The 19,835-nt window shown below is 46.5% G+C and overlaps 1 protein-coding gene across 1 annotated transcript in view; it reads right to left on the bottom strand.

Annotated features, from left to right (window-relative positions):
• Positions 1–249: 249 nt before the first annotated feature.
• Positions 250–19,835, bottom strand: part of LOC118783534 (Na(+)/H(+) exchange regulatory cofactor NHE-RF2) — a 40,234-nt gene continuing 20,648 nt past the window's right edge. The window contains exons 3-6 of the mRNA XM_036537455.1: positions 14,700–14,879; positions 2,370–2,523; positions 2,096–2,208; positions 250–441 (exon numbers count right to left, since the gene is read on the bottom strand). Coding sequence (XP_036393348.1) covers positions 274–441; positions 2,096–2,208; positions 2,370–2,523; positions 14,700–14,879 — 615 coding nt within the window. The 3' untranslated portion in view covers positions 250–273. The remainder of the gene's footprint in view (positions 442–2,095; positions 2,209–2,369; positions 2,524–14,699; positions 14,880–19,835) is intronic.

The following is a 19,835-nucleotide window of genomic DNA, read 5'->3' as shown; positions in this document are numbered from 1 at the left end:
TAGCTCTCATCAGGGCTGACTGCGATTTTGGCCATGTTTCGTCTGCAGGCTCGGTGTTCTTGTTTTCTGTCTGTGCTCCACAGGTCTTTATAACACTATCCTTGTTTTTATTCTCTTTTACTTTTTGCTGCTAAAAATAACTGGCTCTTCTTTCTTCTTCACACTTGAGGAGGGTAGACTCAAAGAGAGATTGGGGGGTGGGGGGGTGGGGTGTTTGTGATGGTGGACCGGGGGAATGGGCGGGGGAGTGGCGGGTAGGGGTTGTGGAAGTTTTTAGAAGTTGCTGAAAATCTCGTATTTCTTGCTCCAGTCCATAGGGGGCGCCCTCTTCTTGGTGCGCTTGGCGTGGGCCTTCTCCTTGGCCTCCGCGGCAGTGGTGCTGAGGCGTAGGCCCGTCTCCTCGAGGGGGTCCCGCAGACGCCTCTCCTCTGCCACCGGGACCTGGGAAGCAAGGCGTGGAGCTCAGGACGCGCGCGAGCGTACACAGAACGCACACAGAACACACACAGAACGCACACAGAACGCACACAGACGTGGACGCGTTCAGAGAAAACGCCACGCTCCCACACATTCATGCACACACCGACACACAAACACACAAACATACACACGTTCACAGGAAACACCACTCATGTGTGCGTATAACCACACGCATACAGATACAGATACACACACACTACATTCACTGCCTCTCATGTTTGTACATACACACACTCATGTGTATATACCACCATACACACACACACACACACACATTCAGAAGAAATACCACACACTCACGGGCACACAGAACCATACACACACACACACACACACACAAACACACACATTCAGAAGAAATACCACACACTCACGGGCACACAGAACCATACACACACACACACACACACACACACAAACACACACATTCAGAAGAAATACCACACACTCACGGGCACACAGAACCATACACACACACACACACACACACACATTCAGAAGAAATACCACACACTCACGGGCACACAGAACCATACACACACACACACACACACACATTCAGAAGAAATACCACACACTCACGGGCACACAGAACCATACACACACACACACATACACACACACACACACACACAAACACATACATTCAGAAGAAATACCACACACTCACGGGCACACAGAACCATACACACACACACACATACACACACACACACACACACACAAACACATACATTCAGAAGAAATACCACACACTCACGGGCCCACAGAACCATACACACACACACACATACACACACACACACACACACACAAACACACACATTCAGAAGAAATACCACACACTCATGGGCACACAGAACCATACACACACACACACATACACACACACACACACACACAAACACACACATTCAGAAGAAATACCACACACTCACGGGCACACAGAACCATACACACACACACACATACACACACACACACACACACAAACACACACATTCAGAAGAAATACCACACACTCACGGGCACACAGAACCATACACACACACACACATACACAACCACACACACATACACACACACACACACACACAAACACACACATTCAGAAGAAATACCACACACTCACGGGCACACAGAACCATACACACACACACACACACATTTACACACACACAAAAGCAGGCACTCGCATATACACAGACATATGCCCACATCTACATGTGCATGTGCCAGTGAGTGTGCTCACATGGACACACAACCACACACATACACACAGAGCCAGGAACACACTCATTCGGAGGAAATACCACACACATACACACAGAGACAGGAACACACTCATTCGGAGGAAATACCACACACATACACACAGAGACAGGAACACACTCATTCGGAGGAAATACCACACACATACACACAGAGACAGGAACACACTCATTCGGAGGAAATACCACACACATACACACAGAGACAGGAACACACTCATTCGGAGGAAATACCACACACATACACACAGAGACAGGAACACACTCATTCGGAGGAAATACCACACACACTCATGTGCACATACAGCCATACATGTACACACACACAGACACTCACGTCTCACCTGTATGTTTGTATCTGGGCTGCTCAGGTCAGAGAGGGGGGACTGTGGCGTTGCCCTGCCGTTGGTCCGGGGCTGTGGGGAGCCGCCGTTTGTGATGGGCGGAGCCATGATGTCTGTCACAGAGCATGAGGAAATGAAGTCACTATTAGCGTGAGTCATGGAGGCGGTGGGCGCAGGGGAACTCTAATCAGCCTCACAGCAGAGGGTGGGGGGGATTGGGGGGATGGGGGGGGGGCAGGGGGTGGGTTTTGCAGAGGCGGGGAGAGCCTCTTACCTTTAACGTTGCTCTCTGTGGGGGTGACACCCAGCTTCTTGAAGTGCTCGTCCGTGTCCGGGTCCACCACCAGCAGACGCGTCTCCTTTCCGCTGCGCTTGATGAACGCCACCACCTCCGAGTGCCGGAGGGACTCGATGTTCAAGCCGTTCACCTGCGGAGAAGGAGTTCCCTCTCAGTAAAGACCAGGCACCCGCTCAGCACTGTGCAGCAGTGTCAGTGAGGTAAGTGATGAGCCCAGCTGGGTTGAACAGCCTGTGCTTGTCATTAAGCATTTTTTAACACTCACTTGCAAAGTGACAAGGTGGATGTTTATTCCACATGACCAGCAGAGGGCGCTGTATGCCTAGCCATTACAATTTCCTTCTCTGCTCCGGCGACCAGCTGGCAAAAGGCTGCTAAACATCTGACCTGCAGTACAGTACCAGATCGGTGTGTTTGGTGTGCTCTTTTCATTTCTTATTTGCCATCCTCACTATTTTTGCTCTACAGTTCCTCTGTAAACCAAGCAGACAAGCACAAGGGGTACTGGCACGACATGCGCAAGGGGAAAAGGTGCATTTTCAACAACCACTTCTCGAAGCCCTCAAGTTCATCCCGAAGTGCTCTCACCACCACCGCTCCTGTCCCTCTCTCTGTTCACGGCGGCTCTCCTTCTCCGTTCCCTAGCAACGACTCACAAGTGCCGGGGATGTCTTGAGCAGGGAGGGGAGGGAGGAACGGAGAAAAAGACACCTCCTCAGGCCCCCTCACGGAGAGCGCGCTCTCAGTCTTAAACCAGCCCAAAACGGGCCTTCTTCCAGCCCGCTCTACAGGAAGGCGCGCCCGCTGGGCCTTTGCGCAGCACGGCATTAAAAGTGCGCCATTAGTTATTAATGAGTGGCGCTAGCCGAACCAATGGAGAGGGTTTCAGGTATCAATGCCCTTAACGAGGGATTTTGTTCAATGTTCATCTCGGACGTAGAAAAGGATGACGGACACTGAGAGGGAAAGCAGGAGGCAACACAGCTGTAAATTCAAATATTCGTCTCTCATGCTGTGCGCCACACTCAAATGCACATATGTGCACACACACACACACACACACACACACATACACACACAGGCAACACGAGCATTCCAGCAATGTGCGTGTGCATGTGCGTCGGCTAATCAGAGCGTGTCCCTGCAAAGAAAGAAAGAAAGAAAGAAAGAAAAAACAATGAGGGAGGGGCTCCACAGCCAGCGCTCACGGCTGCACATCTTTGCCTTGAGCCCTGGGAGAGAGAATGCTGGTCCTGGAGGTGCTGTGTGTCTCGAGTGGTCCCGGGCGTCACATGGAGCTGCAGCCGACTGGCTCCGACCCGTGTGTCTCTCAGAAGTGAGAGCTCAAGGACTGAGGCAGCGCCGAGACTCTGGTGGATAGCGAGCCTCTCTGCAGGTTACACACCTGAGTGTCACCTGTGGCTGCCACACGACCATTCATAACCAAACAGGGAGTGGAGTGGTGTTGCGGTATGGCTAAGGTGTCGGGTCTGTTATCCAAAGGCTGGAAGCGGGTGTCATGATCTTTGTTAGCTCGAAAGCCCTTGCTGGATCCACAGCAATGGTTGGGGGGGGGGCTGAAGCTAAAAAAAAAGCCAACTCCACTAGCATGCCCAAGTGAGCAATAAGACATTCCATTACATTACTGTTATTTTTCAAACATTCTTAACCATAGAGAATTACATAGGTTACAAATTTATCCGTTTATACAGCTGGATGTTTACTGAGGCAGTTGTGGGTTAAGTAACTTGCCTAAGGGTGTAACGGCAGGGCTCCAGCTCAGAGTTGAACCAACAAGCATTTGGTTATGAGCTGTGCTTCTTCCCACAACCACACACTGCTGTTCACCGCTAAGACATAAAAAAAAAAAAACAGCTTGAGATCCTCCGGGTGGCAGTGCATCTCAGTTTATAATAAAAATCATTGGAATTTCAGATCAATGGCCCACTCTGCAGTTCTGTCACATTCAGGGAAAAAAAAACAAGCAACAAAAAAAAACAGGTACCATTTCCCAGCATTCTTTACAGTTTTGAGTCACTCTAGTTAGTTACTCTAACGTGTAAAAATTGTAGGTATGTAAGTTGCTTTGGATAAAATCCATCTGCTAGGCAACTGCACTGTTATGTAATTTCAAGCACCGGCAGTACTTTACTGAATACATGTAATCTATACATGCGGCCTACACAGAGCTCTCTGGTCCTAACGCACTGGGGTAGTGTGTTTTTGTGCTGCTGTGGCTTCTTCATAAAACTTACTAAATTAGTGTCAGACTCATAGGCAATTTGACGATCCACCCAGCTAAGAACAACATCAGCTGATAACCGTGTCTGTTTGCCGACCTCGGGAATGCAGGATATACACAGAGGGGCAAACATTTACACTCAGTCATTTGCCAGATGCTTCCATCCAGAACAAACAAATGAGCGCATATAATAAGGCAAGATGAACCGTAGTATACATGTACAAAAAATCGTCTGTAATACAACTGAAACGGTCTCACTGTATAAAACAGTGCTACAGTCCATATGCTGTTACAGTGGTACGTATGTGAATAACAGAACTGAAACAGTGTCACTGCGTGAAACAGTGCTACAGCCCACATGCTGTTACAGCATGCACCTGCCCTCCTGTTGTCACCCTCTTTGTGACAGCGCTGAGGGTGTGTGGCTACCTGTTCCACACCTGACATGCTCCGCTCAAAAGCGCCTCCCTCTTACATTTACACTTACATTTAATCACTTAGCAGGCGCTTTTATCCAAAGCGACGTACAAAAGTGCATATAGTGGGCAAACAGGCACAAGGGCAAGATGTGTACAGGTCATACAAAGCAGACAGTGCTGAAGCTGGGCACAAGGTCAGTGTAGCGAGACAGAGCTAATCTGATCTAAGGTTACATATATCGAATACAGTCACTGGGACAATAAAGTACAGCTGTACTACCTAGGCAAAAACGTGCAACAAATAGAAGGTAAGAGATAGAGCTACAAGTACAAGCCAAGAATCTTAGATTTTACAAGGTCAAAAGGTCAAGGGTGTCAGTTCAGGCAGAGTCTGAAGAGGTGTGTCTTCAGCCCACGTCTGGAGGGTCGGAGCGAAGGAGTTCTTACACAACTGCGACCGACAGACAAGGTCACCGCACGGTTCACGGTTCTGTAATCTTGAATAAGCACTGAGCGGGATGTGACCTGAACCCTGTGGCTGCTTAATTCCTTAATTGGTGTGCGATCTGTGGGGGCTTCCCCCCTGTGTCACAGACGCACGCCACAATCAGACGTTACTGCGGGCGGCAGTGTAGCATAGTGGTTAAGGAGCAGGACTTGTAACCGAAAGGTTGCCGGTTCGATCCCCGCTGGGACACTGCTGCTGTACCCTTGGGCAAGGTACTTAACCCACAATTGCCTCAGTAAATATCCAGCTGTATAAATGGATGACATTGTAAAGAACTGTACCCTATGCAAGTCGCTTTGGATAAAAGCGTCTGCTAAATGAATAAATGTAAATGTAAATGTTACGATGCGAGCGGTGATGAGAAGCTGCTGTTCCTTGTGCTTGTGGACAATAGGCACTGATTTACAAATGAGAAACACAGAGAAGGAGAGGGAAAGAGAGGGAGAGAAGGAAAGAGAAAGAGAGAGAGGGGTCCTAAGATTTCTTTAGTATGCTTTGTGAAACAACACAAAGGGGAGGTCGTGAATGCTTGGAAAAGGAAAGGAAAACACACATGAAGGACACGTTCTTCCAAACAAAAACCTATACGGAAATGCAATATATCGTACTATGCTGAGAAATATGTTGTTCAGCCCAAGAATGTAGTTCAAATACATCTAAACTAAATTAAAGCAAAGCAGAAATATATTTCAATATACCAAAGAGGCAATAATTGCCGTATTTTAAATATACGGATTGAGCTAAGATTGAGTCTTATTCTTAGGCTATATCTATTTGTATGTGAAAAATATAAACAAAAGTCAAAGGAAAAATGGAAATTGAGAGCAGTGTCTGTGGCAGCCCCAGCTGACCCATTCTGTCTCACAGAGAAAGTGTCACTAAATTTGAACTTGAAGAGATGACAGAGGGTGTTACAATTTGAAAACATCAGATTAACTGTACTTGAGATCCAGAAAAAAAAGTCTTTCAAAAACCGAGGGAGATTGAGATAAAATGAAAGCTAACTTTGTACCCTGCCGCTGCCTCTCAAAAGTAAAATAACTGTTTCAATTTGGGTGCAGGCAAGCGGCGGCACTGCAGCCTCACTGCAGGGCAGTCCAATACCCTGAGGACATTTCCTTTGCTAAGGCAAACAATCATGGCACGATCTCCAGGATCGTTTCCACATTCATCTTTCTGAATAACCTCTGTCACTCGCCATACTGTTCCTCGGAATTTGCAAACATGATGACAAAACTACAAAAAAAGGGTTGATGTTGAATGTATTTTGTAAATTGCTCTGGATGAGAGGGTCTGCTAAATGGTGATGATGTAATGTAATGTGGACCAGTCAGTAAATGCCTCAAACCTAAAAGACAGGGAGAAATGCCTGATCGGTGACATTGTGGGATGTTTGAGGTATGACCAGGTTCTCTATCACAACAACCAGGTATCTGAATTGGAAATGGGAACAGCACATACCTTGATAGTAAACTGAAATCGAGAATGCAATGCAAGGGGAATTTGGGAAGAAAAGTTAAAGTAAAGAACTGATCAATATTAAGCATCTCAGGCTAAAATGAATTTCAGTCAGGCTTCAGTATGTAAATGCCTAAAAGAAGTGGTAAAACCGATTGACTCTGGTTAAAAAAGGGCAGTGTCCTCACCCCGAGGATCAGAGAGGCTTGTGCGATGACCAGCATCAGTACCGAGATGTAGAATCACAGCATCCCTAATCTCCGGGAGGCCCAAAAACACGCCACTCAAACCCCCTTTTCTGACATCAGGGCCCATCGCCTCATTACTCCCATACTCAACAGCGGAGACAGGCTCCACCTCAATAATTACAGAAGCATCCGAGTGAGCAGTAGCCTAGGAGATGGTCTCTGCAGCATTATAAATACTCCTCTTCCTTACCCAACATGGTCCCTGAGACCTGACATAGTCTTTTCCTGAATGCTGTAAGAAAATATTTGTGGAGTTGAAGGCCTCGGTGGAAACTGGAGGCTGTGACAAACCGCTACTTGGTTAAATAAAAAGGATAAGTGCAAGTAAAACATAGCTGGCTGTAGTATTTTCATTAATGATAGACCGAACAAAAGACGAGAAGTAGACCTTAAAGACAGTCCAATTGTGCAAGAATTCACAGTTAGTGCTCTTGTATGGATTAACGCACTGTGGGGGAACAGAGAAGGGTCTTATTGTTGGAAAGTGTTACAGACCACCAGGAGGAAACGGTGAAACTTAAAACCTATTCTCTCTGAGAACATCAAAAAGGCATGCAGGGAACAGGAAACATTAATAATGAGTGACTTTAACTATTCATCCATGAACTGGAAAAATATACAGGGCCAGGAAATGGAAAAGGTGAGCATGAGCTGTTGTGAAAGCCAATTATTTAATGCAATTGACAAACTTCCCTAGGAGGTCGGCAGTGTGGCACAGTGGTAAGGAGCAGGGCTCGTAACCGAAAGGTTGCTGGTCCAATTCCCTGTTGGGGCACAGCTGCTGTATGTTTGGCGATGGTACTTAACCCATGTTTGCTTCAGTAAATATCCAACTGTGTAAAAAAAAAACAGTGGGATAAAATTGTAACCTATGTACATAATTCTGGATAACAGTCTTACAATAATGTAATGTAAAATGGGGAAAATTATGTCAAGACAATGTTATAATCCTCAAAGAGCCACGGTCAAAGTCAGGTGATCACAAAATGGTCTCAGTCCAGGTATTCTGGAAACAGTGCCCTGTCAGAAAATGTAGAGCCACAGATACGGTGTGGTGTGTTAAAAATAGGGATGGGTTTCAGCAAAAACACAAAGCTGATACGCTGAACAAACACTTCCCAGAGAGAAAGACCGAAAAGGCTGTGCATATGCAAATATTAAGCCTGATACTTTGGTAGTAATAGATAACACTGGAATAAAGGATACCAAAGTCCTGGGTGCAACTACAAAACCTAAGGTAAACTGGTCTGAATACCCTGATGGATCATACCCAAGGATAATTTGGTGAGCTCATCTACAACCCACTAACACAAATATTTATTCAATATATAAAATCTTTGGAATTCCTGAAGATTAATCAATGCGAAACAGTGCCAATGTATAGCCAAACACACATGCTGTGCAAATATTGGCAGACACCATCAACAGTAAGAGTTACACTTTAACTGCATTAAAGTCAAATCTTTGGGTGAGGTCATGTTTAACAAATCTCGGGGATTTTTTTCAGGAAGTCAGAAAAGGTTTTGACTCCAGTCAAGCTTGTGAAATCATATATTTTGGTTTTCAAAAAGCCTTTGATAAAGCACCACATAAGTAACTTATTATGAATCTAATCTTAAAATCTGCAGGAACTGAAGGAACTACCTCCAGATGGATTCAAAACTGGCTCCATAAGACAGAGAGGGATCGTGTCTGAAGAAAACAGGAATCGCTGATCATCATTTTGCATCAGTGATTGCATTATTTTAAATATAATAATGACTTTGATAATGAAATTAATAGAACAGTAGTTACATTTCAAGAGGACACAAAACTCAGAAGGGAAGAAGACAGTCTAGAGCAACAGGAAGTTTAAAAATCGATAGAGTAAGAATAGATTCTAGGTATGGATTGTTACACAGCAAATGGAATTTGACATTACCAAACATAAAATGCATAAAACAACATACATTATCAGCAGCAAGAATATAAGACATTAAGATTTTATGGAGGGTACACAGCTACTCTGTGCACGGTATCAAAACCACTTCTGGTTCTGTCAGGAAGCATGATGAGACTGTGATGAAGCGGTCTGAAAGGCCAAAATTATAGCCAGACACATTGAATGGAAGTTAAAACAGAGCCGCAATGAAACTTTGCTATTCCTCACTCCACACGAGGAATACTGTCTTAGTTTTGGTCACCGTACTATCAAAACATAGTAGAGAAGTCCTTGAAAAGGTACACGGAGTGGCAACAAGACTACCTGAAGGCCTGAAGCCTGATCTCAGAGAAACTCGCACTACTTCACCTTGGAGGCCACCACCCTGTAACACACCACCAGGCACATTACTTTGGATCTGATCAGCAGTGTATCAGGGAACTTTGATATGTCTATAAAACGACTGAGGAGAAAAGCATACAGCGCCCGTGACACCATAAAGAAGGCAATTAATAGACTCAACCCTCTCATAAACTTCTAGCAGAAAGTTTCTGATGCAATCATTCTCTTTCATACCGTGCTCCTTCGTGGCAATTAAATTTTAGCCTGCCTGTTAAATTATAATTGTGCAGTTAATATTAGTTTTAAACATCCACGTTAATAAAAATTTAAATGAGTCACGTACAAATGTATTACACATAAACAGCCCTAATGATGTGTGCAGAGTGAAAGCCGAACAGTTTCATTTTCTGTCCTGTATTGTCAAAAGAGCAGTCTAACTCCAGGCCCATCCAAACCAGGCTGACCCACACTCCCACCAACAAAAGGCTCTTCCGAGCAATACACTCTGCCTAGTGAGAAATACCTCCTGGGACAGCTATTAAAAAACAGCATTGCAGTAGTTTCAACGATATTTTCAACGATATTCTAGTCAGGTTGCTCATGTTAACTTGTGGTAGGGCTTGAATAGTGTTACTCATTGGTCTGAGCAGGAGCATTTCTAGCTATTGAAAAGATCTGGGGCTAAGTCAAGTTGGCCTGGGGCTTGTCTTTTTTTTGAAGGAGATTGGCATCGGTAGGTTGGGGAGGTTATATCTACCTTTATAATAAATAAATATTATCACACCTTCGGACGCTGCAAGTCAAGTTCCTCTCTGATACACAGTCTGTCTGTTGTTTTGCTATCAACACCTCCTTTTTCAGGGCGAAAATATTCGGGGCTAGGCTTAAAATATTCGGGGCTATAGCCCTGAATGATCGGACCTAACGACGCCACTGGGTCTGAGAGTGTTGTTAGCCTAGTCTCACACTGTTGCTCATTCAACAGTCTGAAACTCGTGGGTACACTTCTGTTCTCCCGTGCAGGAAGTCTGCTAAATGAATATAACATCTGATTATTGTTATCCTCACACTCATTAGCGTGTTGTTAGCCTGGCCTGACACTGTTGCTCATTCAACTCAAAGTCCCTCTGGATTAGAGCATCTGCGAAATGGATATAACGTAATGTAATGTAGAAAAAAAAACTGCTTATAACTATCACAGGCAGGATTTTACTGAATCTGAACGAAAACTGGGATCCTGTAAAAAAAACAGAACAACGCTACATGCTAAACAGGATCCAGTAAAAAAGGGTAAAAAAAGCCACGCGTGAGGGATACACATGAGCAGTGACCACAGCCTCACCATAGAAACGGGCCGGCACAGAAAAGCCTCGCCACCTGGGCAACGGAGACCGTGTGATTGCTGTGACCCGGGGGAGGCCGATGCAGAGGGACACTTCCTGCTGTCCTGCCCCAATTACCTCCCTATAAGAAACCTACACTTTCCCGAAAGATGACTCAGTCTCAATACTCACCCGATAATGGGAAAGCTGAGCATCTTTCGGGGGCGGGGGATGGCGGCTCAGCGCTTTGAGGCCTGGATTGCAAGGAGGGACAGGGTGAACACTGACGACCGCTTAATAACTACTGCAAGCGTATTGATGTTCACATTATGCTGCAGGAAGGGGACTGTTTGATTTTCTGATTTGAACAGCGGTTGATTGTGCATGTGACGTGTGCGTTGCCTTTTTAACATCATAAGAATTGATTAATTAGTCAATCAAAAAAAAATTGTTATAAGTAAATTTCACAATTGTTTCATCACAAAGGTCATAGACAGAGTATGTTTTCTGGAGGGAACTGAAAAACCAGAAAACTGAAAGCCAAAGTACAAAATGAGATGAACATTTCCTGACCTTGGGAAAAGATGGTCGAGAAGCACTGCTGGGAAACAGTGGCATAGAAGCACACGAAGGATTGTTAATGCAAAAATCTTTTAACTGCATGATTCCAGAAATTGAAAGCTCATCTAAATTTGAACCTGAAAGAGACAGAGAGTGGGGTGAGGAGGGAGAGGCAGAGGAATCCCTAGTCCCCATGGGTCCCCTGGTTGATGCTCTAGCTCCTCTAGGGCCAATGAAGTTCATCTATTTGCTCTCTACAGAACATTGGCACATATGGTGCACCCGATGGAAACACAATGGGACACAGAATGGGAAAATCCATTAAGTAATTTGTTCCCATCCACACATACAAAAGCACGCACACACACACATACTGTAGCTCTCAGCTGACATAAAAAACTCCCTGTGAACAATGTCAAAACAGATCTGGTGATCCTGCAGACCTCACACTTCTACTCACTGCCTGTTATGAATACCTCATCCAAATGAGCACTGACCATCAGCATGACACACACTCCTTGGTCAATGTCCATTCAGGCACCATTGAACTACATCAGTACCACTGGAACCGGAATTGCTACTCAGTGGAGTTTACTCAACACTGACGCCACACTACCCACTACAGTCACCACCATGCATTTCCCATCGGCTTTAGTCAAGTGACCTCCGACCCTCCCTTTTCCACAAACAGGGAAGCTCCCAGACCACTCATTTGCCTGTTTAACGAACCCATTCACAGACACTACAAGTCCTGCTCTCATGCGCACTGTGCCTGTAATTTGCATCTGGGGAGAAGCTACAAATTTACATACACCATGTGTCATCAGCCAGCGCCGAATGAATGTGATTGACGCCATGTGGCGCAATCATTGACAGGGTCAGCACAGCGTGTCCTTTGTGTGATTCTCCAGGCCCAAGTTTATCGGAGAAACTTCCTGTGCAGTTAGGCGGCCGGACGGTGCCCCCACCTGCAAACAGGTGCGCCTGGCCTGTCAGTGTGGAGCAGGTGTGGATACGCTCACCGTGTATGGGGAGCACGCACCGCTCTGCCTGTGGTTTAAGCGGTGGTAGGTAAGTGAGAACTGAGCTGCTGAAAGGAGCCAGTCACTCCGTGAGCTCCGCGCTAATCAGGCCAGGAGACAGGGAACGACACGCGGGGCAGGGGGGAAAGGGGAGCGAGGAGAGGAAAAGAAGGGTGAGAAAGGGAAAGGGAACTGTACCTTCCTATCTCTTTTAAAGGAAGGGGACCTGAGACAAGAAGGAGGAAGGAGAAGGAATCAAATGAGTGGAAACAGTGGAAAGCAGAGAAGACAGACCCAGAAATACAGAGAGGGCAGAGAGCAGAGAAGAGAGACGCAGGAGGAAAGTGGATACTGATGGAGCAGAGACGGGGTGAAGAGAGAGACAAGAGAGTGGAGACAGAGAGGAGAGGGATGAGAGAGAGAGAGGAGAAAGAAAAGGGAGAGATGAGAAATATGCAAGGCAGAGGAGAGAGATGTGAGATGGGAAAAAGATGAGAAAGAAATAAGGCAGAAGAGAGAGGTATGAAATAGGAGAAAGATGTAAGAGATGAGAAAGAGATTACATAACAGAAAGAGACAGGAAAAAGAACTGACAGAGCAGAGACCCAGAAGGGAGCAGAAATGTCTTAGAGCAGAGATGTGAATACAGTCTTTCTTTGAAATGAAGAGGGCTCCTGAGTAGCTCAGTGGTTAAGGCACTCCCTGGCAGTACAAGATGGGATCTGTGGCTTTGGTTTGATCCCAGCCATGTGATCAGTCACCGTTGACTGGGAGCCCACAGCTGTTGCACTTGCTATGTCCAAGTAGTCCTGCATGAGTACAGCTGTTGTCATGGTGAGAAAACGAGAGTATCCAATCTGAAATGACTAAAATTCGGGTTGCAGTTACAAAATGAGGAGGAAAAATCAGGGACACTATTAATAACAAAACCAAGAGCAATCCCCAACAGAATCCAACCTTCTCACTGCTGCGTAGCTGAGCTATCATTGAGAATTAGCAAAACAACAGGGGATTTTTTGATCCGGATCAATAGATCAAAGGACGTTATTTCAGTGAGCCACAGATCTCCCCATCTTCTCCCCTTCGAAAGACAGCTCGGGTGTTAAACTAAGCCCCTTTCAGACATGCACTGAAAGTCGGAACTTATCTAGCCATTACCCGGAGGAGCTGTATGTGAGAACGCAAATGTCCGAATCAGTCGGACTGGACATGAGACAGACTTTATTCGCAGTGTGTGTGTGTGTGTGTGTGTGTGTGTGTGTGTGTGTGTATTTGCATACATGTGGGTCTGACCTGACATTTGGAAACACCCCCACATCTGGCCTAGAGAACAGTGATCTCGAAGATAGGAGGTTCCAGGATGACCTGCCCATCCTTCCTCCTCCTCCTCCTCCTCTGAATTCTACTTCTGTGTCTAGAATTCATGCTTTTTCTGATTCAGTCTGTTCTTTTCAGTTTTAAAAGTGTTTAAGGTTTATAAAGCTTTTTAAACCTTTATGCCTCTAAGCGTCTGGTTTGAATAAAAGGAAGCAACGTTCCTTCCGTCAATCAGACCAGCTGCACAGTAAGAACACAAAGAACCAAAAGCATTATGACTGAATGTTGAGTTTCATTAAATGGGTCTAAAGCAATCATCTGGTCAAACGCTTTGTGTTTAAGACAGCACACATTTTTTTGATGTGTGACACATTCTGTGTCACCTGTTTCCAGATGGTTCTGGGAAACTTTGTGTTTGGCAGACATATTTTAAAAGGAGGTGCTCCTTATCTAAGATGATTATTCTCCAGAAAAACCACATAAACAAAACCAACACTAGATGAGTGAAAAACACACAGCAACCAGAACAGCAGAAGCACCTGTGAAGCTGGACTGATCGCACATAAAGAGACTACGGGCCATGCTCTTCTAGACTCAGGGGTAGGGAAGGGAACTGACCAAGCTTCTCCTCTTCCTTTGAGCACTCAAGACTTCCTGTAGAATATTCTAGACTGGTTGCTTCTTTTGACAGCATCATTAGCAGATGTGTCTATCTTTCCACAAACTTCCTTATCGAAGTCATTTATTGTACACACACACACACACACACACATACACACACAAACACACATATGCACATGTATGTATGTAATATCAAGACAAAGAGAGAGAAAAGAAATAGGGGTCTCACCACTGATTCCCCAAAACACACACGCACACACACACACACACACACACACACACACACACACACTCCCTGGCAGTCTAGTCTATTCCTGCAAAGCACCTCAATGAGCCGGTCCTTTGGCTTCAGTCCTGCCTCCTCTGCCGGTGATCCCGGGTCCACAGAGCGAATGTACTGGCCTGGACGGGCCTTCTCGCTGTGCAGATTGAACCCAAAGCCCATCTCCCCCTTCAGGAGGTGGCACAGCCGGGGGCGGAGCTCCGTCATGGAGGCGGGGCTTTCCTATGACAACCAGATGAAACAAGGAAAAAAAAAAAAACAGGTCAGATAATGTTATTATCACAATCGCTCCCCTCGTTAGATATACAGAGAGCAAAGCTGTGACTCTGACAAGCACATTGACAGGTGCTGTGCACTTGCTGCCCAGTGTGTGTATGCTGCGGTCACTTTATTGTTTTATTGCTCAGCATTATGGTATTCACATTGTAATAACCGTAGTTATCAATTACATCCGCGTCATGGAAGCAGACGGTTCCGTGAGCGAAGCTCAGGATTGTGGGTGTGTCACTGGCCACGCGATTATGTAACACATTACAGGGGAATCATACAGAAGGGTACTGCACAGCGATACCGGGCGCAGCTTCGTCACACTAAAATGATAACACCGCTGCTTCTGTCAGACAGTCTGAAAAAAAAAATTCTTCTGTTAGCCAGAACAATCTGGTTGAAACATCTTGCTGGAGTTCACAGGATCAGTGCCTCCACCCAGAATACGACCCTTCCACCCTGCGGTCACAAACGCACAGTATCCCACCACCCCCCAACCTCCCCCATCTCCCCCACCCTCCGCTAACGCCACAATACATCCCCAATCAGCCATTCACACAACCAAACAGGAAAAGGGTAGGGAGGGCCCAGTCAGGTTGGGCTCCAGAACACTTTCGGGACCTGGGGCCCCACTTCCCTGGAAACACCCCCCGTGGAACAAGAGGGGGGCATTTTATCAACATGATTTAACATCCTCCCTCAAACAATAAACGTGCGGCAGCTTCTATTATTGTCACCCGTGTGAGGGCGGGCCACACCTTGCTCCTCGGCTAAAAATAGACAGGATCCTGTGACCTGGGGGACAAAGACAGTGGGTGGAACAGTGGTCCTTCTGTAACTGTAATGCTCTCCTTGAGCGCCAGGATTCAGGCTGATCCAGGATATCACTTTATCCCACGGCCTTGCTTTAATCCACACAGCCGCAGTTATATCACTGATCCAGGATATCTCCTTAGCCCGGAACAGGGCTATAATCTTCAAAATACGCCTGAACCCCAAAACTTACTGAGTACAAATCAGCTCAGTCTGTACCAAAGTGTTGGTGTTTTTTTTAGGTGTAAGGAGACACACTGATTTTAGTGTGGGTGATTCAATATGGTTTACTCACACCTCCTACTCTGCGCTGAAAATCCTGCAAGTTGATGGCCTTACTCACACCCACATACACACACAAACACCCACATACACACACAGATAGGGAGAGACTGCGGCACCGACCACTGCGGGGGGTTAGAACATGGGTAATTTAATTTCACACTTCGCAATGAGATCAGCGACTGTGTGATACTCGGGAATACCCTGAGATTACCGAGAAATCGCAGGACACACATTTGTCCTTGGCAAAGACCCCGGCAGAAATGAGGAGAAAAGCAAACTGGGTGAGCGAAGGAAAAAGGAAGAAGGGAAGAAAATATGAACATGATGAACTAAACATCCAGAATTTCTTAAAGCAATATTACTGTAGGAAGTCTGCCTTGAAAAACTGAGGATTAAACCGGTGACAGCACAATGGAAGGACCAATTTGGCTTTGGCTGCTCATTCCCTGGTACAGTTAAGACGTGTCCTCTTGGAAGGGGGAAAGAGCACTGCGGCCATTAGCTACAAGCACCACAGAATCCTGTTCCTGGTTCTGACATTCACAGAAGCTGGAGGGTCGGAGGAAAAATAAATCTGAGACACGCTGCAGATGGTAAACATTAGGAGCAGAAAGGCTTCCTTTACTGCCAGTCCCTTTCCAGCACCCTGCTCATGTTCTGTGACTGCTCTCCGGCCTCTTTGGCCCTCCCTTTTCGGCTGAGGCAGTTCACAGCTCTCGCTCCTGTGAGGACGGACCCGTGGCACGTCGTCAAAAGACCCGCAGTGTCACGGCGCGATTGACGCGGCGATAGCAGGGTGCGGCGACGCGTCTCCTGATGCCTCCTGATAACGAGCGGTGAGCTGCAGCTGGCCCGCCCGCATTCAGGATTGGGGAGACCGTGTCCGCCACGGAGACAGCGAGAGAACATCTCTCCACTGACCACTCCCATTGGCACTTCTGAATGATGGGGCGTTCCCGAGCTCCGCCCCCGGTGAAAATGAGAGCCACAGGTGTTTCCGCTGTGTTACCGCATGCACCAGCGGAAAGTCAGGGTCCCTCACGGACTCCGCTTCCCCAGTTCGGTCTTTGCTTTACCGCGGTCCGTTTGGCCCGGTTATCCCACCATAACTCTCTGCACCTCAAACACGGCGGAATGGTGCGTTTGGATAACGAGGAGTAACACCTGGGCTCCCCTTGCAGCAGCCGAGGAGCGGGCGCTCTGTCAGGCCTTTATTTCCCTTTGTATGCAAACTCCCGGCCAACGCTTCTGAATCAGCTCCCCTATACTTTCCATTTTGGCAGAGGCGTCTGTGGCCTGTCAGGGCACATGCGTTTCTTTAAAGGGAGAGATCTAACAGGCCTCCGTGCTCCTGCTTCCACGGCAGTCGCCAGCTCTCCTCCCTGCCCCCGCACGGCTGCGCCTCCGTGTGCCCAAAGCCCCCACACTCCACCCTGACCCCTGCAGTGCGCCCCCAGCTACTCTCCCACCCCATTCCCACACGGACCCATGAATACAATCCTTTAATTTCATGCTACAGTAAGCCATTGTGGGCTCTGTGTGTGTGTGCATGGGTGTGTATGCATGTATGTGTGTGTGTGTGTGTGTGTGTGTGTGTGTGTGCGCGTGCGCATACATGTATATGCATATATGTGTGTGTATATGTGCGTGTGCATGTGTATGTATGCATGTGTATGCATGTATGTGCATGTACATACCTGTGTATGCATGCATGCGTGTATGTGTGTATGTGTGTGTGTGTGCGTGTGCAAGCGTGAACATGTGTGAGTGTGCACATATGTGTGTATGCATGTGTGTGAGTGCATGCTCCCTTTCCAGAGGGCAGCCACTGGTCGCGGCACACTGGCAGATGAAATGAGATCAGCGCTGTTGAATTATTCACGCTGACTGCCAGGACAGCTGGCCTATGACCACTGGTTAACCGTTTCACAGCCACAAAATTCGCCAATCTCTGCTCTGCCCTTCAGTGGTGTGAATGCTAGGGAGAATGTTAGAATGCAGTTTTTAGAGTGCAGTGTTTAGAATGCCTGCCTTTTTTTAATCAGCAAATTAAGTTTTCATTACAGAAAAGGTATTATTCATCTGTCATATATTTACTTAACAAATACACTTATCTAGACTTGGCATGATATGCTATATACACATCACGATATCTACAAGTTGTGTTAAATGTGATATGGGGTTATGGAATTCTATACTGTAACTGAGACTGACCTGAGGCAATCTGATTAAAACTAAAAGTGTCATCCCAAAGCCTATATGACACAAAAACAGAGGTGTATCAGTGACATGTAGCCAGGTACCTAACTTGTAGCTTAACTGTCAAGAAAGCAAAAGTCAAGGCTGTAGGTTAGCTGGGAGGTTGACATACTTTGGTAAAGAGTGATGTGTTCAGTGTTGTGTCTGGGAGGAATTTCATGGGTTTTCCAGTGAATATGGGACAGTGTATCGTCAGGTGCCTGTGAATTTGTTGGATGATGTCAGTGGAACAACGCCTATCTTCCAATGAGTGCCCAGTCCACTGTGGTGCACTGTTTGACTTGTAGGCTGAAAAACGGCTTGCATTTGATAGGATTGCTTTTGGTGACACATAGCTAACACTGAGACATAAACAGAGGGGTATCAGAGCAATATTGCCAGCTACATAACTTGTAGCTTAACGGTCTGGAAAGAAAAAAGTCAAGGCTATAGGTTAGCTGGGTGGTTCTTCAGTGATGTGTGATGTGTTCAATGTTGCGTCTGGGGGGAATTTCATGGCGTTTCCAGTGAAAACCCGGGGAGAGGGAGAGCCGTTACGTGGAGTGACACAGCAGGCGATAACAGCCTGTGCGATGGCGGCGGTGGAACCGGACTGTCCGGTTCTGTCTGTCTCTCCGGGAATAGAATTCACGAGAGAGATGAGTCGTGAGAGAGTGGAAAACCACGTCATCCAGATAATGAGGTCACGGGCTACCATGGGAAGGCCACTAAAGGTTTCACTTCTGTTGTCTGCGACTGTCACCTCCTCCTTTTGCTGGCTACTGTCACCTGTTGCCACCTCACTTCATCTTGTTGTCAAGGTCCAGAATGCATTACATTACATTATTGTCATTTAGCAGACGCTCTTATCCAGAGCAATTTACATAGGTTACAATTTTTTTTTACATGCTATCCATTTATAGAGCTGGATGTTAACTGAGGGCTAAGTACCTTGCCCAAGGGTCGGCAGCAGTGCCCCGGTAGGGAATCGAACAAGCAACCTTTTGGTTACAAGCCCTGCTCCTCACCACTATGCCACACTGTCCCCCACAGGAAGCCGCGCAGGCAGTCTGGTCAAAGAGTTGTGGGAGCCTTAGACTTGCGATGGCAGGTACTGACTCCTGGATAACACACACCAAATTGTACACCTCAAGGAGACTATAAACCTGCATTGTTCAGGTTAAAATGAAAATAAATCAGCCACAAAAGCCGCGATTAAACAGCACACGCCTGCACGGATGAAGGTAAGACGCGTATGTTTGGAATGTTGTTGTTCCGGCTGGGGCAAAGCAGGTAGACGTGTGTCGGAGCGCAAACAATGAAACCTGTTGAAATATTTATTGACAATTCATTTTTGGTTTGATTGTTCGACTCAGGGGACACAAAGGGTAACCAGAACAACAGGCTTAACTGATTTTGCAACAGGTTTAATCCACTGGAGGGAGAGAGAACTAATGCCCCAGATCCTTCCCGGTCATTCTAAAATGCCAGCCGCAAAGCGGGCCAAACCCAGCTGATGCCGTGGTAATGCCAAGCAAGAGGGACATAACAAGGTTTCCCTTTCCACTGTTTATT

This window comes from Megalops cyprinoides, chromosome 1 (assembly GCF_013368585.1).
Source record: "Megalops cyprinoides isolate fMegCyp1 chromosome 1, fMegCyp1.pri, whole genome shotgun sequence".
NCBI classification, from domain to species: domain Eukaryota; kingdom Metazoa; phylum Chordata; class Actinopteri; order Elopiformes; family Megalopidae; genus Megalops; species Megalops cyprinoides.
Note: the sequence above shows the minus strand (reverse complement) of the source record. Positions and strands in the feature narration are given on the sequence as shown.